The sequence below is a fragment of the Phaethon aethereus genome (genome assembly GCF_964289735.1).
Source record: "Phaethon aethereus genome assembly, chromosome: 28".
NCBI classification, from domain to species: domain Eukaryota; kingdom Metazoa; phylum Chordata; class Aves; order Phaethontiformes; family Phaethontidae; genus Phaethon; species Phaethon aethereus.
In genome coordinates this window covers 3051761-3069495 of record NC_138604.1, presented here as the reverse complement: position 1 = coordinate 3069495, position 17735 = coordinate 3051761, and the positions used below count along the sequence as shown (strand labels likewise).

The following is a 17735-nucleotide window of genomic DNA, read 5'->3' as shown; positions in this document are numbered from 1 at the left end:
AGCTAAAATTAGCCCTTCCGAAATCGCCGGGCGGGCGGCTCTGCGCAGCCGGCGGGGCCGGGGCTGCGGCACGGCCCCCCCTCACCCCCCCCCCCCGCCTCCCGCCGAACGAGGGGGGTTAAGCAGCGTAAAAAATCGCTCACGCGCCCAGTGCCCGTCCCGGGGACCCCCCGGGCCCCTCCTCGCCCACGGGCCCTGGAAGGAGCCGATTCATGGCCAAGGTCATTCCGCGCCGGCCGGGCCGGGCGGTTCCCGGTGGGTCCCGGCGCGGCCGCGCCGCGGGACGCCGTGGGGTTCGGGCCGTGACGGGCGGGGAACCGGCGCGGGGCGGGGGGCGCGGAGCGGGGCCAAACGCGGGCCGGGGGCAAGGTCACGGCTCGGCTCCGGGCCGGAGCGGCGGCTCTGCCCGAGCCGGCAGCCCGGGGCGCGGATGCTTTGGGGACCGGGGACCGGTTCCGCAGGGCGGCCAGGGCTGACATCGAGCCCACTCGCAAGAGCCCGGGGGGGCTCCCGTCTCGGGGGGGGGGGAGGGAGGAGCGTCCCCCCAAAAACGCCCCCCTGGGTGTCCAGCCACGCCGCCGGCCCCGCCAGCCCCGTCCCGGCGGCGCGGACCCCACCGGCCCCAGCCCAGGCTGCGGGGCTCCGGCCCCCTCCCCTCCTGCCACGCGTCGGGCGCGAGCCGGGGACCCCCGCAGCCCTGCCCGGCCGCGCGCCCCGAGCCCCCCCCTCCACCCCCGCCGCAGCCCTCGGCTTTTTCGCATCACGGCAGGAACATGGCGACAAGGGGGGGCGAGTTTAAAATCGCCGGTGTCCAAGGTCATCCTCACCCCCCCGCCGCCCCCCCCCGCCCCGAGAGCTGCGGCACTCCCCCTCCCCAAAATCCCGCCGGTACCGCCGCGCCGAGCATCCACCCCCGGCACGAAGCCGCCGGCCGGGGGTCCCCGGCGGTGGGTCGGCGCGGGCGGGGGGCAGGAGGCCGTGAAACGGGGGCGCGGGGGGGGGGGGGGGGGGCGCGGGCGCGGCGGCTTTTCCCGCACAAAATGGCCACGCCGAGGGGGCCGGAGGGGAAGGGGAAGCGCCGACCCCCCGGCCCCGCTCGGCGGAAGGGCCTTTCCCCGCTTACCTGCTCCAGCCCCGCGCGCGCCGCGGGGACGCGCCGGCGGGGCTGCGCGAGGGGCGGCGCGCGGGGGCCGGAGCCGCCGTTAACGCCGCAGCCGCCGGCGGCGCGCCGCCCGGCGTCGGGAGAGCCCGTTGCCGCAGCCCGGCGGTGGGAGGGGGCGGCGGGGGGGGGGGGGGGGAGGGCCGGACACACCGGCAGGAGGGCGGGGGGGGGGATGTTTCCCGTGCCGGAGCCGCCGGGTTAAAGCTGCCGCGGGGGGGGCGGAGGGGACCGCGGCTGAGGGCGGGGGGGGGGGGGTACGAGCAGCCGGGCCGCCCCCGCCCCGTTCCCCTCCCCGGAATTCGCGGCGGTGTAAAGGGCGAAGCCGCGGGGCTCGGGCGGCGCGAGGCCCCGCCGCGGCAGCCGCCCCCCGCCCCCCCGCAGCGCGGCGTGAGTCACGGACCCGCGGGGTGAATCCGGATCGCTTTGCACGGAATCGTCTCCGCGCGGGTCGGCCAGGCCCGGCCCCCCGTTGCGGCGGGGCACAAACGCCCCCCCCATCTTTTTTTTTGGGGGGGGGGGGGAAGAGCGCGGTCCTCGCGGGGGGACAGTCGGAGGGCCGGGGTACCCAAAGCGTCCCCGACGCGCCCCGCGCCGCCCACCCGAGCTCGGAGCAGGGCCAGGAGCGCCCGCGGGATCGTCCCCGGACCCCTCCTCTCGCGTCCCGCACGCAATGAGTTGAGCCGGTCTCAGCGTCCGGGCCGGTAGACCCAAAGCCGGGTACGGGGTGAGGCGTCCCGGGCCCCCCCTGTGCCGAGCTCGCCGCAGCTCGGGCACGGGCCAGACCCCCGCGGGAGCCCCCCCGCTAACGGGAGGAGGAGGAGGAGGAGGAAAGCGTGCTGGAGGCCGAAGTAAGCACAGCGAGGGCAGGGACGAGTGCCCGGCCCGACAGTCCCCGCAGCGGGACTTCGGCTCAGGCCGGGCAAACAGCGTCGGGGACCAGTCCACACCAGTGCTCCCAGCACGGGGAGGGACTTAGGAAACTGGAAGCTGAGAAATACTGGAGAAGCCGTCGGCAATAAGCCCCGAAAGGGGGATGTGGCCGAGCCGCGGGGGGAGCTGCGACACGGCATGGGGGCCGCGGGGCGCATCACGCGCCAAGCGAGCCCCAGCGCGGAGCCGCATCGGCCCAGGCCGGCGAGCGCCGCTTCCCCGTCACGCCGTGACTCACGTGCCACGTTAGCAGCGGCAAATCTCCGCGTCCGAGCATCCGCGAGCTCGCGCTCAGCCCTGAGGCTTTCAGGCGTCGAACCGGAGCACAACGCGTCGCAGCGGGGACGGGGGAATGGCGTTCTCCTGTCACGCGGAGCACGTCGCGTTCGCCAGAGCCTAAAAACCGGGGGCGACGGGATAAAACCGGGGCAACGGGATAAAACCGGGGCGAGTCCATTGGTGCCCCCGGTGGGTCCCGGCGCCTTCCTGCAGTGAAGAGCACAGAAATGCCGCCGCCGGCTACGCGCGGTTTCTTCGGACGCTGGAGACATCCGAGCGCCTCTGGTCTCGGCGTCACGGTCATCGCAAGCCGCAGATAACCCCGTCGCCCGCAGGCAGACGTCCTGCGCCTCCCGTACCTAAACGTACCCACTCCAGGCTGGACTCTCCCCAAATTTCAGACTGCAAACGACGGGGAGTCACGGATCTCGTCGCTCCCTCGCCAGCGGTCCCGGACCCCGGGCGCTGCCCGCCCTCCGACGGGAGAAGCGGCGGCATCTACTTATTACTGGGCTTTGCTATTAAAACCGACGTGGTTCCCTCCCGGCGCACGCGTGTGGTGGAAGGTTCCGGAAGGCTGAACCGGATGGGCCGAGGTTTGCTGTGAAATTAAATCCGAAGCCGTACAGCGAACGGCACCAAACCGCCCAAACGGGGCGCCGGCAGAGGCGGGAGGATTTTGCCTTCGGAGAAGAGCAGCCAGGAAGGCGGCAGGACGGAGGAAGAGGATGACGACGCTGCTGGGCTCGGCCTCGCCGGAGCGCTGGGGTGAAGGAGGCGGCGGCGTGTTCCCACTTCTCCGTCTCGCCGCGCGCTCCAGGCGCACCCGCGGGATCCGGCGCCGGGATCGGGGTTTGCGTATCTCACCCGGCGGGAGCTCGCGCAGGCGAGCCAAGAGGCCGGCGCAGCCCGCGTCGCGGCCTCCGGCACGCGTTCAGACCCGATCGATGGATGGCAATCGGCCTCGCCCTTGGCGTCATTATTTCCACTCCGGGAACGTTTTCAGTTGCCGTGGCTATCGCGGGTTTTCCAGATTTACCGTTCCGACTGCGGTAGCACCCGCTCCATGCTCCCCGAAAACAGAGCCCAGCTCAGCCCCCTCCGGCTCGCTCCCCACAAATCAAACCCCGCGGCTCCGGCACCGCTTTAAGCTTCGTTGGGCTTCAGAGGCGCAGACAGTAGGTGTGTTTTAAAAATGCCCTCACCGGGCACCTTTTAAGAAAAACACCCGCAGCCCCGCTGCCGCCGGAGCCCCTCGCGGCTTCTGGCCCCTTCACCGGCGACATTTACTGCCGACGCGCACCCGAGCCCCGCGCTCTCCTCCCGCTTCAGCTCTGCCCCTCGGTGAAGCCGCTTTCCTAGCGCGGGTCGGGGAACCGGCGCCAAGCGGCGCCGGGACTTCGCCCCATCAAGCCGCAGCCGGTACGCAGAGCCCCCGGGGTCCCGCTTCCCCGACTCCCCCGCTTACCCACAGCGCGACGATGAGGTTGGCGTCGGGCTCCTTCCCGGATTTCCCCGTCAGGGCAGCGGGCGGTGGCGCGGCTCCGGGCTGGACACAATCCAGCACGTTCCTCGGGGGGGAGCGCGAGCCGACGTAACCGCGCCGGGCCCGGGGGAGAGGCGGCCGCGGCCCCGTGGGGGGTTTAACGGCATCACGGGGGTTCGGCGCGCGCCCCGGTGCCGCCGGAAAGACCCCGCGCGAGTCATGTTTCCTCCTCCAACTTGGGCGTCCCCTAAATGAACTCGGGACCCTTCGCCGCGGTCAAGCGCCCGGGGTGAACCCTATTATTCCCAGTACGAACGCTATTTTTATTACGGCCTCTGATAAAATACAGCTATAGAGCGGCTGCGGAGCTCTTCCCGATCGTCTCCCAGACGCCTCGGCGGCCACTCACGTGCCGAAGGAGCAGAGGAGGAAGAGGCTGGCAGCTCAGCCGTGCCATTTCCCCAGCCTTCCACGACCAGGCTCCGAACTCCTTGCGCTCTCGCAGGCGCTGACCGAACGCCGCCGCGATGGCGACGGGGGAAGCGCGGCGTCGTTCCTTCTCTCTGGCCCGCGAGGGTGAACAGAGATTGGAGCTAAAGGTCAGTTTTCGCCCTAGGACGTTAAAATAGGACGGAAATAAACCGGCAAAATCAAGGCTGAAGGCAAGGCAGCTGCTCTGCGGAGCGCGGATGAGCCACAGCCGCCTTCCAAGAGGGGTCACAACAGCCAAAAAAACACTACAGCCCCCCCATTCGTACCCCTGCCTCCTGCACAAAGCCACAAACCGACTCCAAATACCTGGAGGCGCTTTGATTTGTCTTTAAACCACCTGGATTTAAAGCCTCGCACGTAGAAAGCCAGCGCCTCTCCCCCCAGCCCCAACCGCAGGCTCTTCCCGTGAGGGGCTCCGCAGAAAGCCAAGCCCCCTCCTCCTCACACCTTCCCGGCTGCTGGGGAAGGCGTGAAGCTTTGCAGCCACGGGCTCCGCTCCTACGCACCCCGTTATCGGCCTCGCCGGCACGGAGACGCTGAATTCGTTAGGAGAGGCAGGAGGTTCCCACGACTCAGCCCCAGGAAGCGTGGAGACCAGATCCGCTCCACCTCCTCTCCCAACCGGACCACTTAACCCAAATTTTACTGCTCCCCCCCCAGGTCCCCCCAGTTAACTATATCCCCAGAACCACAGCTGTAACGGCGTCCCGTGGCTGCGAGCAACGCCAAAACGAGATCTCATTTCTAAAAAAGTCCCTTCCCCGTGCGGAGAGGGAGGAGGCAGGGACTCAGGAGAGCAGGTTTCGCTGCTGAATTACTCCTCCGAGCGTCCCGCCCGCTTACTTGTGCTCTCCGGGACACCAGCGTCCAAGGACACGACGGATTTTAAAGCTTTACCGTGCGTTTTCCTCCCCGCGGGTTTACCGGATTACACGGAGCCCGTCAGCCGCCGCCGAACAGCCCGGAGAAAGCCAGAAACCGGGCGCACCACCCCGAATCCAGCGGGTTCAGACAGGGAGCGACGGCGGCAGAGGCAGGGAGCTTTCACGTGGCGACGAGCTCCGTCGCAGGCGGCCCCGCGGCGGCGCGCGAGGCGAGATCGGCGTCTTGATGACAAACAAGGCAGAGCCTCGTCCCGCTCTCAGAGGGACGACCCCCGGGTTCTTAAAAGGCTTTATTTGTAAACGGGCGATGGCTGCTTTACATAGAAAAAAAATGAATCCTGGTAAAAAGTACCTCGAAAAATCTTCAAGGCCAAAAGAAACGGGGGGAGGAGGAGGGGAAAAGGAACCAAAATGAACACTAAAAAGAAAGGGGGAAAGAGAGGGGGAGAGGGAAAGACAGAGGTGGGAGCCGCGGCAGGGACGGACCCCGCTGCCCCGCCCGGGTGCGGGTACGTTAGGCCGAGGGGAAGGGGAGGGGACGATCCCCGGCAGGGAGGGGGTCTTGCCTCTGCTGCGTTTAGGGCAGGGGCCCCCTCAAGGGGCCTCGCGGTGGCACCCCGGGGGGTCTCTGTGCAGGCCGGGGGGGCAGAGGGACCCTCTGGTAGCCGTAGGGCGGGGGGCGAGGGGGACCGTTGTACCCGTGAGGAGGCATCAGCGGAGGAGGGCCGCGCATCCCGTGGTGCGGCATGGGGCCCGGGTGACCTGCGGGGACAGAGCGCCGACGTTAACGACCTCCGCGGGGAGACGCGGAGACGGCCGAGCCCACCCCGAGCCCACCCTCGGGTGCAGCTGCACCGCGTGTCCGCGGTTTGAGCGGGTGCTGGAGAAAGAGTCCCCCCCCGGACCCCCGCCCCACGGCTGGTGGCCACGACGGGTCTCGGGAAAGCTCAGTCGACGTCCCGACGCGAGAGGTGGGGGGAAATCGGCAGCGAGGGCGGAGCCCCGTGTCGCGACGAACGCGAGGAAAGCCCCGGGAGACCCTGGCTTAGCAGCTCGCAGCTGCCGGGTCTTGCTCCAGAACACCTCTCCGCGGGGCGGCCGCGGCATCACCTCCGTCCCGTCCCCGTTAAGCTAGGAACGAGGGAGGGCGCGGCCCCGAAGCAAGCGCCGAGCTCGGCGAAGTGCGTGCGATCGATAGAAAAGAACACATACCGCCTCTTGCAGGCACCCACTTACCCATGGGCGACCCGAAATGAGGTCCTCGGGGCGGCATACCCATGGGTGGGGGTCCAGGGTGTGGCATGCCAGGCGGGGGCCGTGGGGGAGGTTGGCCTCCGGAGCCCGGTGGTCCTGGGTGATGCTGGCCCATCCCGGGCGGCCCGTGGTGCACTTGCATGGGAGGCATTCCTGGGGGAATAAGGAGTCAAGGGACATCCGCAGCGAGGGCAGCCGCTCGGCACGGCGGCTCCGGGCACCGGCAGCCCGGAAGGGCGCTAAATCCAGCCGTAGGACGTTTACAGTGTCAGGCAGAGAAGCAGAATCGAGGTTGAAAAGGGGTTTCTGCTGCCAAAAGGGAGGTTAAAGAGGGGAAAGCGCAAAGCTCCTCAGAAACGCGCAGCGGAAGGAGAAGAGGCAACGGGAACAGGCGGCGGCGTAAAAAAAATGCTGCTTGGATGTAAGTGTGTGGGGAGAAAGATGGGACAGCAAGCGTGGTGCTGCCCTGGGACAGGGGCTCGGAGAGAAATCGCCCCCCTTGGAGATTCTGGACAAGCACCCGAGCAACCGGACGTTGAAGCTTGCCCTGCCCTGAGCAAGAGTGGCCTGGGTCCTTCCAAATCGCCTTTTTTCTATCATTCTCTTATTTTATCCCTTGGGGGGGTAAAAAAAAACCCCAACAAAAAAAACCCCAACAAACACGCACAATCTCTTTTCTCCTTATCAGAAACCCGAGAGCCTGGCGCAGCTCCACAGGTCACGCGGTGCGGAAGCGCTCGGCCAGGCTTTCTTTTTGCCGAGCGTAATTGGCTACTCTAAAAGCCCGAAAGGCCGGCTTGTAATCGGGGACAAGCAGCAGCCATCTGGTCACTCGCGCAGCCAGGGCCACGATCACACAAAGCACCCTAATCAGCCGGGGCGGGAGAGCATCTCGGCGCAGGGGGTCTTTTAGAGCAGGCAGGATTAAACAAAACAAAACAAGGTTAAATTGCGCATTTCGCCTGATTTTTGCATTTGAAACCAGAGCCCAGGTGTATACGCTGCTCCCTCCCCAGTGCTACAGGGCTGAAAATGGAAGGAAAACGAAGAAATGTTTTGTTCTCGTGTCTTGAATTAGCTCCCGCCTGGCAGAGCCGCAGGCTGCGCTAGGACGGTTCACACTTAACGTGCTAATTTACGCTAGAGAAAAATGACGAAGCCTCGGGGTCTCGTTAACGTCCTCCCAGCCAAGAGCAGCACCCGAGACCTTAAAAGCCCGCGCCGCGCCGGACCCTGCCTTCCCGCGGCCCGCACCGTCGCCGCTCGAGGAAACGACTGTCACGACCCGACTGGATGCCTCCCGGCCGGGCACTATTCCCTAAATTACCAAAGTACGTCCCGCCGGGCCCCGCTCCAGGCTAGTTCTTAACACGATTTAGAACATCCAGGAGAGAAGCCCAGAAACCAGGCTCAGCGCCGCTGACGTGACGTACTTGCTCCTACGCGGTCCCTCCCTTTTCTTCACCAGGCTGCCCTGGGCTGCGGAGAACAACATCTCGGGGAGAGACGCCGCGTTACAGAGGACGGCCACAGTTTTCTCCCCATTTTACAGAAAGGGAACCTCAGGGAAGGAGGAGGAGGGGGCGATTTAACCAAGCCCACCTGCCAGAAGGGGAAGACAAGCGGCTTTTCCCCAGCCTGGTACCTGAGGGATGCTTACCTGGATGGTGCATCCCGCCCGGAGGGAAGGGGTGCGGGTGAGGCGGGTGTCCCCCGCTGGGCGCAGCCCCGGAGGGGGGCCCGGGGGCACCCGCGCCGGGCGGCATGGGTGGGGGTGGCATGGCAGGAGGCATGCCGGGAGGCATCGCTCCGGGAGGTGGCACCGGCGGGGGGAACGATCCCGGGGGCGGGAGGCCTGGGAAGAGAGAAAAGGAGGATTTGGCTGAGCACAAAAAGCAAATAAAGCAAAAATCCCCCAAACGAACAACTCCCAGGCGATCGGCAAGGAGGTGGAAACACAAACAGCCGCAGGAACCATACAAAAACCCAGCAGGATCCTTCCACTCAGCGCAGGTCGAGCTTCCACGGGGAGGGAAGAGGTCCTGCCGCTCCGCCGAGGGTCTTGCGCCGACCGTCACCGAAAAGCAGCCACGCGGCGCAGCGCCGCCGCCCTGAGCCCCCCCCGCACCGCGCGACGAGGAGCGGCTCCGCAGGAGGCACGGCGCAAGGCAGCCGGCCCCGGGACCAACGCTGGGCGCCGAGACAGGCGCTGCCACGATTTACCCACCCGGAGGGGTGACGCCAGGTCCCAGGGTGGTGACAACGGGAGTCGGGACAGACGGAGGAGGAGGAGCGTCGGCAAACAGCTGATGGGGCCGATCCGCCTGCGAGAGCGGGTTCTGGGCTGCCAGGAGACGCTCAGCGGCCGAGCCGTGCCGCTCGCCTTTGGAATCTTTTTTGAAGGCGTAGGACACGGTGATGGGCCTGTTGCAGAGGTACTGTCCGTTCATGGCCTCGATGGCAGCGTCCGAGGCGTCGAAGCTGGCGAAGTTGATGAAGGCGTAACCCTTCGAGTTGCCCGTGTCGGGGTCTCGCATGATCTTGGGCGTCTGCAGGATGACCCCGAAGGCGCTGAAGGTGTCGTACAACAGCTTCTCATCGATCTCGGGGTCCAAGTTGCCGATGAAGATGTTGGCCCCCACGTCCAGGTTTTTGTTGTGGGCCGAGGCTTTGTTCACTCGGATCGGCTTCCCGTACAGCTTGATCATGTTCATGATCTTAATGGCGTAATCCGCGTCCTCCTCGCTGAGGAACTCCACAAACCCATAGCCTGCAACAAGTCCCCAAAGGGCGCTAAATTTAGGGCGGGCAGACCCACGGCCTCGCGCCGCTCGTCCAACCCCGCCGGCTGTCGAAGCAGCGAGCCCGCGGACGGTGACCTCCCCCGGGGGTCTCTCTCCGACCCTCCTCACCTGAAACATTTTATTCCCCCGCGCGGCTTTGGCGGGAGAACGGTAAATACCTCACCTTGGTGCTGGCCCGTGACTCGGTCCTTGGGCATGTGGGTATTGACCACCGGGCCCGCCTGGAGGAAGAGCTCCCACAGCAGCGGCTCGCTGACCTTCTCGTCCAGCCCCCCCACGTACACCGTCGCATCTTGAGGGGAAAAAGCCGCGCTCAGCCCCCCGCGGCCGGCGGGCTCGGCCGCGTCGCCGCAATCGCCCACGCCCGCGGCAGAGATCCCCCCGGAACTTTTAACCGGGTCCCCCACGATCATGCCCTCAAGCGGGGAGACCCCCACGCCCCCCCCCCCCCCATTCCAGCTGCGGGTGCCCAGGAAGCCCGCCGCCCCCCAGCTGACACCCCCCACCTCTGGGGTGCCCGGGTGCTCCCCATAGCCCCCTTTAGCCTCCAGGTCACCCTGCCCCCCCCCCAGCACCCCACATCTCCAGGGAGCCCACGCTCCCCCCCAGGGAGCCGGGGACCCCCCCACAAAGACCCACCACGGCCTCAGGGAGCCCAGTTCCACCCGCGGAGGGCCCCCCCCCCGAGCACCCGTGTCACCCCCAGAGCCCCCCGTGTCCCCAAGGCCCCCCCGAGGCCCCCTGTCCCCCCCCAGAGCCCCCCGTGTCCCCAAGGCCCCCCCCATGCCCCCCGTCCCCCCCCGAGCCCCCCGTGTCCCCAAGCCCCCCCCGAGCCGCCCCCGTCCCCCCCCGGGCCCCGCCGCCGGCCCCGCCGCGCACCCTGGTTCCGCTCGGAGATGGGCCCCGCCGCCATCTTGCCCCGCCGCCCGCTCCCGCCCGCGCGGCGCCGCCGTCACGCAACACCGCCCGCCGTGACGTCAGCCGCAGGCGCGAGTCCCGCCCCCACGCGCCGACGAGCCGCGGATGGGCCGGAAGTGGCGTCAGCGGCTGAGCGCGGCGGCCATCTTGAGTGTGGGCTGTGGGTGAGCGGGCCGGCGGCGCCGCCGCTCTTCTGTCGCGATATCCCCTGCCGCGACCGGCGGCGACATCACCCTCACTGATCACCCAGCGCCGGGAGATCCCAGTGCCGGGGATCCCAGTGCCGGGGATCCCGGTGCCGGGGATCCCGGTCCTGGGAGATCCCGGTCCTGGGAGATCCCAGTGCCCGGAGATCCCAGTGCCGAGAGATCCCAGTGCCGGGGGATCCCAGTGCCGAGAGATCCCAGTGCCGAGAGATCCCAGTGCCGGGGGATCCCAGTGCTGAGAGATCCCAGTGCCGAGAGATCCCAGTGCCGGGGGATCCCAGTGCCGGGGGATCCCAGTGCTGGGGATCCCGGTGCTGGGGATCCCGGTGCCGGGGGATCCCAGTCCTGGGAGATCCCAGTGCCCGGAGATCCCAGTGCCGAGAGATCCCAGTGCCGAGAGATCCCAGTGCTGGGGATCCCGGTGCCGGGGGATCCCAGTGCCGGGGGATCCCAGTGCCAGGGGATCCCAGTGCCGGGGGATCCCAGTGCCGAGAGATCCCAGTGCCGAGAGATCCCAGTGCCGAGAGATCCCAGCACCATGGGATCCCAGTGCCAGGAGATCCCAGTGCTGGGGTGTCCCCGTGCCATGGGATCCCAGTGCCATGGGATCCCAGTGCTGGGGTGTCCCCGTGCCATGGGATCCCAGCGCCGGGGGATCCCAGCGCCGGGGGATCCCAGTGCCGGGGGATCTCAGTGCCAGGAGATCCCAGTGCCACAGGATCCCAGTGCCGGGAGATCCCCGTGTCCGCAGACCCCACCCCAGCCCCAGGTGCCGGGGTCCCCATCCTGCCCCCCCGTGGCGTTGCCCCCGTGCACACACTCGCAGCCACGCGCCGCCGCCTGCGAAACTGCGCTTTAATGGGCTCCGCGCCGCAGAGCCTCGCCGAGACGCGCCCGGAGAGAGCCCGGCGGGGCCGGAGCCGCGAGGAGGAGGAGGAGGAGGAGGAGGAGGAGGAGGAGGAGGCCGCCGCACGTGGCTCCCGCAGCGTCCCCGTCCCCCCGCCAGCGCACCTCGGGGCACCGGCGCGGGTCCCTCGCGCCGTCCCACGGCGGAGGCGAGGGGAAGCGGGACGTCGGCCTCGCCACGGCCCCGCGGGGCGTCGCAGGCGCCGCGGTCCGGCCGGCCCCGGCCTCCTCGTGCCGCACGAAGGCCGCGGCACCCGAACGCGGCCGGAGCCGCGGCCCCGGCGTCGAGGGCCGAGCTCCCGGCGACGCGCGGGCGCTGCCGCCCCGTCTGCGGGGCCGAAGCCCCCCGGCTCCCGCAGCGCCCGGGGCCCTCACCGCCGGGGCGCGAGGCGGCTGCCGGCGTCGCCGGCGCGGCGTCCGCGTGCCTGCCAGGCGCTGAGCCGGTCCTGCAGCAGCGCCAGCTCCTCGGCCAGCGCGGCCGGAGACGGGGCGAAGCGCCCGCGCTGCGGGGAGACGCGTGTCCGCCGGGGGAGAGGGGCGCGGGCCGGGGGGCGTGGGGGGGCGGGAGGGACACGGAGTGGGATGGACACGGGTGGGAGGGACACGGGTGGGAGGGATGGGCACGGAGTGGGAGGGACACAGGTGGGATGGAGGGACACGGGTGGGAAGGAAAGACACGGGTGGGAGGGAAGGACACGGGTGGGAGGGGTGGGCACAGAGTGGAGGGACGCGGGTGGGATGGAAGGATGCGGGTGGGAGGGACGCGGGTGGGAGGGAGGGACGCGAGTGGGAGGGACACGAGTGAGAGGGAGGGATACGGGTGGCATGGACACGGGAGGGATGCACACGTGTGGGAGGGACATGGGTGGGAGGGACACATGTGGGAGGGACGGACACGGGTGGGAGGGACGCTCGGGGGCTCAGGTCAGCCACGCGCAGACCACCCGCGCCAGCCTCAGCCCACGTCCCGAGCGGCAGGACGCGGCCGGGGAGGAAGAAATCCCCTCCGGCCCGGGACGCCCTCGGCCCCGCGCCCCCCCGGCTCCCCGCCGGCCGCCCCCCGGCCCCCTCGGGGAGACCCCCGGCCCCCTCGGGGAGACCCCCGGCCCCTGCGCCGCCTCACCTGCGCCTCGGGCAGACCCCGCAGGTAGCAGCGTCGCCAGAGCCGGACGGAGGGTCCCGCGGCGCAGGGCAGCAGCAGCCCCGGGGGGGGCGAGGGGGGCCGGCTGCCCCCCGGGCTGCCCCCCCGCTCGCCGAGGCTCTCCAGGGAGGGGGCCCAGCGGGACAGGCGGGGCGGGGGGCGGCTTCTCCTCCAGGGAAGGGGTTGGGGTGACAACGTCCCCTTGGTCAGCACGAAGACGCTCCCGGCCCCCGGCCAGGCCTCGGCGGGCTGGGAAACGGGGGCAAAACCTAGGGATTAGGGAAAAACGGGGCGGGGGGGGAGCCAGCGGGAAGGACCCCCCCCCCCCAGTTAGGGATGGGGCACCTTTCCGGGGGGCAGGTGGCACCAGGGAGGGGTTCGACACACGGAGCACCCCAGGCTGAACGGGAGAGCGAGGGGGGGTCTCGTGCAGCACAGCCCGGGTGCCTGCGCCCCCCCCCCCCCCAAAGCCAAGCCCCGACTCACCCTGCCCGGGGTCTGGGGGTCCGGGGTGCCGGCGGGTGCCACGCTGCCAGCAGCATCCGCTGGGTTCCTGAATCGGGCCCGCTGCTGCCGGCTGTAGCGCAGCCCCCAGTCCCAGACGACGGGCAGCTTGCAGGCAGCGCTGCCCGCCCTGCCCGCCCGCGGGCGTAGGTCGGTGTAGGTCTGGCCGTGGGGCCGGTGCTGCGGGGAGGAGAAGGGCTGAAACGGGAGCTTTGGGGGTCAATCCCCTTCACTGGGGGTGCGGGTGGGGAAACTGAGGCACGGCACCACTGGGTGCGGCCGAGGGGGGTGGGAGAGGAGTCACCCCCGTCCCCAAAGCCGTCCCTAAACTCGCTGCCTCTGGCTGGCAAGGGACCCCCGGCCCCCCCCGCTCACCGGGCTGCCACGGCCCCGCTGCCGCTGGCAGCTGAAGAGGAAGGTGCTGAAGTAAGGGGCGAAGCTGCTGTCGTGGAGGGCGAGGAGATAGGCCTCGGTGAAGCCGAAAGCCGCCGGGAATTGCCGCACCAGCTGCCACGTGCAGTCCAGGAACAGCAGGAAAACGGGGGCCTGGGGCGGGGGGACAGACGGACGGACAGACGCGGGCGCCCGTCGGCCGCCGAGGCCGGGACGGGGGCGGCGGGGGCGCGGGGCGGCTCTCACCTCCTGCCGGGGGCTGTCGCGGCGGAGGAGCCCGAGCCGGTGGGGAAAGGGGTGCCCGGCTGCCACCCACTCCCGCTGCACCAGGCTCTGGAAGCCGGGCAGGGTGCGGGCGTGGGGGTCCCCCAGGAGCGGCACCAGCGAGGCCAGGAGGCAGTTCAGGTCCCGGTCCGACGGCTCTTGGGGAGGGGGACGGGGCGGTCGGGGGGGCGTCCCCGGCGCGTCGCCCCCGCCGCCGGCGCGCGCCCCTACCTTGCAGGAGGACGGAGCAGCGTCTCCCCGCCAGCAGCGATGCCACCTCGGCGGCTTTCCTCAAGCAGGTGCTGGGGGGCAAAAGGGGTGTGTGTGTGGGGGGGTGGTCGGGGCACCCCGAAATGCCACGGCCGCCTGCCCCGGGGGGCTGCAGCCCACCCCGGGGTGCTGACGCACCTACTGCAACGCCCCCGCCGTCGCCGGTCAGGCCGTGGGGCAGGACCGTTCGCCATGGGGAGGGGTGTTTTTAGGGCGGGGTTTTTCCCCCACCGCCCCGCACCCCAAAAAAAAAGCACCCCCCTGCCGCCCGCTCACCGGACGTGGTCCAGCCAGCGCGTCCCCTCCAGGGCCGAGAGCCACTTGTCCTCCGCCACCGCGCCTGGCTCGCACGGGCAAGGGATGGGGGGTCAGCGGAGGAGGAGGAGCCCTGCGGTGAGTGGGGGGTCCCCGCCGGATCCCCCTCCCCGCTCACCGGGCAGGCAGAGCGCCCGCAGCTTGAGGTGGGCGAGCTGGATGTCGGCGAGGGTGGGCAGCTCGGCCGTGTCGGCCAGGACGCAGGGCCCGCGGCCCCCCAGCAGCAGAGCCTCCAGGCACCTGGAGAGGCGAGAGGGACCCCCGGGTGGGGCCGGGTGGGGGGAGCACCCCCAGACCCCCAGCGCCGGGACCCCCGGCGGGTCTCACCTCACGTCCTCACTGCCCGGTTCCGAGGCCGCGTGGAAGCCGGCGGCTCTCAGCAGGTCGCTGCCGCCCGGGTGGTGCCAGCACAGGCGCTGCGGGCGAGACGGGGCGACACCCCCCCCATCACCCCCCCGTCCCCTTCCCCGGACCCCCCCCCAGCACCCCATCGCCCTGCCGGGGCACTCACAGGCACCCGGCGCTCCTCGAAGTGGGCGAAGGTCCGCTTGAGGTCGTGGTCCAGGAGCCCACTGGGCACCCACAGGTACCGGGGGAGGCTGCGGGCGGGGGGGGTGTGTGGGGCAGGTGCCCCCCCCGCACCCCTCAAATCCCGGGGTGCTGTTTCGAGTGGCTCATGGGGTGTTTTCCCCAAAGCGTGGGCAGAGGGGAGGATTTTCCCCCCCCCACCCCTTCATCGCCCTCCCCGGGCCCCTGGGCGGGGAGTGGCTCACACTGTGCCCCCCACCCCGCCGCGTGGGGCGTTGGGGGCCCGCGGACCCTGGCGTCCGGCCGGGCCGTACCTGGGGGCCATGTCGAAGCGTTCGTTGACGGCGCTCACCCTCCAGCCCGCGGCGCCCAGGCGCTGCAGCTCCTTCTCCCAGTCGCGCAGGCTCTCGAAGAGCAGCGTGGCAGCCGAGCCTTCCTCCTCCTCCTCTTCCTCTTTCTCCTCCTCCTCCTCCTCCTCCAGAGGGGCTGCGGCAGGGCAGGACCAGCCATCGTGTCCCTCGCCGGTGTCCTCCAGCCACGCGGCCGCCTCCCGCGCCTGCGCGATGGCGTTGGCGACCTGCAGAGAGGAGCCAGGACTGGGCATGAGCCCCCCCAGAATCCCCCGCCTCAAAGCGACAGAGCGCCCCAGAGCTGGGCGCGAAGCCTCTCTGTCCCCCCCATAACCGCCAGCCCCCCGGCTCACCCGAAATGCCTGCGGAGCCAACCCGTTCTCATGGAAGTGGAAGCGGAGCAGGCGGAAATCCCGGCAGAAAACAGTCAGTTCCTCGGGGATGAACTTGAGGGTGGAGGCGGCCGTCAGCACCTTGGGCTTGGCGAAGCTGCTGGCTGCGGCGGGCGAGGGGGTGGCCGTCAAGTGCCGGCTGAGGCCTGCCCAACTCATCACAGGGGGCTCGGGGTTACCGCCTTTACCTGCCACCAGCTTGCGAATGCAGGGCAGCGCCACATCGTACTCGCTGCGGAGGAAGGCACGGGAGCCAGGGGCCTGCGGGAGAGGGGGGAGAGCTGGAAGCCTCCCCCAGTGCATGGTCCCCCGCCCCAGGAAGGGAAGCGGGGCCGGATCCGGGACCTCGCTGCCTTTGCCCAGCTGGCGCTGGGCCCACGGCTGCCCCTTGTCCCCCACCATGTCCTGCAGCGAGGAGTTCCCCGGGTGAAACGCGGCGGGTCTGCGGCCAAGGAGCAAGGGTGGGGCTGGGCTGGGGTCGGGATGGGGCTGGGCTGGGGTGGTGGGGATGAGGGTCAGGACGCAGCGGGCCAGGGTCTCAGGGCCAGGATCTCTTGGGGCCGGGGTCTCTCGGGGCCGGGGTCTCTTGGGACCAGGGTGTCATGGTTGGAGTCGCTTGGGGCCAGGGTCGCTCAGGGCCGGGGTGTCGGGGCCGGGGTCTCGGGGCCAGGGTCTCTCGGGGCCGGGGTCTCGGGGCCGGGGTCTCTCGGGGCCGGGGTCTCGGGGCCGGGGTCTCTTGGGGCCGGGGTCTCTCGGGGCCGGGGTCTCTCGGGCCCGGGGTCTTGGGCCCGGGGTCGCTCGGGGCCAGGGTCTCTCGGGCCCGGGGTCTCTCGGGCCCGGGGTCTCTCGGGCCCGGGGTCTTGGGGCCGGGGTCTCTCGGGCCCGGGGTCTCTCGGGCCCGGGGTCCCGGGGCCGGGGTCTCTCGGGCCTGGGGTCTCTCGGGGCCGGGGTCTCGGGGCCAGGGTCTCTCGGGGCCGCGGTCTCTCGGGGCCGGGGTCTCTCGGGGCCGGGGTCTCGGGGCCGGGGTCTCTCGGGGCCGGGGTCCCGGGGCCGGGGTCTCTCGGGGCCGGGGTCTCGGGGCCGGGGTCCCGGGGCCGCGGCCCCACCTGCGCGGGCAGGAAGGCGAGGCGCCGGTCGGTGCAGAGCAGCGTCCCGGGGACGGCGCCGCCGCTCTCCGCGCAGCGCTGCCGGGCGCCCGCCGCCTCCTCCAGCACCAGCTCCCCTGCGGGGACGCGCCGCTGGGTCCGGGGGCGCCCGCCAAGCCCCGGACCCCCCCTCCCCGCAGCCCCCCGGCATCCCGGCGCCGGCCCTACCTGGGAGGGCGGGGAAGGCCGGGCGGCGGCCGCCCGGGGCCCCGCTCATGGCGGAGGGACTTTGGCCGGGCCCGGGGCGGCGGCGGGAGCCGCAGCGGAGCGGCCCGGGAGCCCCGAGCGCCTCCGCCCGCCCCGGCCCCCCCCCGGCGCCCGGCGGGGCGGAGCGGAGCGGAGCGGCAGGCAGGCAGGAGGGCCGCGCTGCCTGCACCCTGCCTGCACCCTGCCTGCACCCCGCCCGCCCCGCCGGTGCCCCGTGACCTCCCCCGAACGCGGGGACACCCCCGGGGCGCGACACGGAGCTCCCCTGTCGCGTGGGAGGAGGTACGGTACCGCGCACCCCAAAAGGGACGGGCAGCGATGGAGGGGACGGGCAGCTCCCCCCTGCACCCCAAAAGGGACGGGCAGCGATGGAGGGGACGGGCAGCCCCCCCCCGCACCCCAAAAGGGACGGGCAGCGATGGAGGGGCTCTGCGGCCCCCCAGCACCCCAAAAGGGACGGGCAGCGATGGAGGGGATGGGCAGCCCCCCCCCCGCACCCCAAAAGGGACGGGCAGCGATGGAGGGGATGGGCAGCCCCCCCCCCGCACCCCAAAAGGGACGGGCAGCGATGGAGGGGATGGGCAGCTCCCCCCCGCACCCCAAAAGGGACGGGCAGCGATGGAGGGGATGGGCAGCCCCCCCCCCGCACCCCAAAAGGGACGGGCAGCGATGGAGGGGCTGCACCCCCCCGGCACCTCCAAAGGGGTGAATGGTGCTGGATGGGGCACCCATCAGGGTGCTCCGCCGGCCCAGGGTCGTGCATGGCTGGGGTACACCCAGACCCCCAGCCCGGCCCCACAGCTTCCCGCCCCACGGGCCGTGACTCGCGGCCGAAGCGCGGCCTTCTCCTCCCAGCCCCAGATAAACGGGGCGCGCTGCCGGCACCCGCGCCCGGCCAGCCTGGC

At 70.8% G+C, this 17735-nt stretch overlaps 3 protein-coding genes across 3 annotated transcripts in view; all 3 read right to left on the bottom strand.

Annotated features, from left to right (window-relative positions):
• The window catches only part of SV2A (synaptic vesicle glycoprotein 2A), a gene marked incomplete at both ends in the record, with an annotated part of 7287 nt that extends 3848 nt beyond the window's left edge, over window positions 1–3439 (bottom strand). Inside the window, one exon of the mRNA XM_082011568.1 lies at window positions 3411–3439. Coding sequence (XP_081867694.1) covers window positions 3411–3439 — 29 coding nt within the window. The remainder of the gene's footprint in view (window positions 1–3410) is intronic.
• Window positions 3440–5750: 2311 nt separating this feature from the next.
• Window positions 5751–10204, bottom strand: SF3B4 (splicing factor 3b subunit 4; the record flags this gene model as incomplete). Its single annotated transcript, XM_082011448.1, has 6 exons — window positions 5751–5995; window positions 6470–6640; window positions 8148–8342; window positions 8715–9257; window positions 9455–9583; window positions 10171–10204. 6 exons carry the CDS (start codon window positions 10202–10204, stop codon window positions 5811–5813), a joined length of 1257 nt encoding a protein of 418 aa, XP_081867574.1. The 3' UTR covers window positions 5751–5810.
• Window positions 10205–11692: 1488 nt separating this feature from the next.
• MTMR11 (myotubularin related protein 11) lies at window positions 11693–16840 on the bottom strand (the record flags this gene model as incomplete). Its single annotated transcript, XM_082011563.1, has 15 exons — window positions 11693–11824; window positions 12445–12711; window positions 12949–13146; window positions 13342–13512; window positions 13606–13781; window positions 13855–13925; window positions 14170–14233; window positions 14327–14448; window positions 14536–14624; window positions 14720–14807; window positions 15051–15313; window positions 15440–15582; window positions 15667–15739; window positions 16585–16700; window positions 16792–16840. 15 exons carry the CDS (start codon window positions 16838–16840, stop codon window positions 11693–11695), a joined length of 2022 nt encoding a protein of 673 aa, XP_081867689.1.
• Between the last annotated feature and the right edge of the window lie 895 nt (window positions 16841–17735).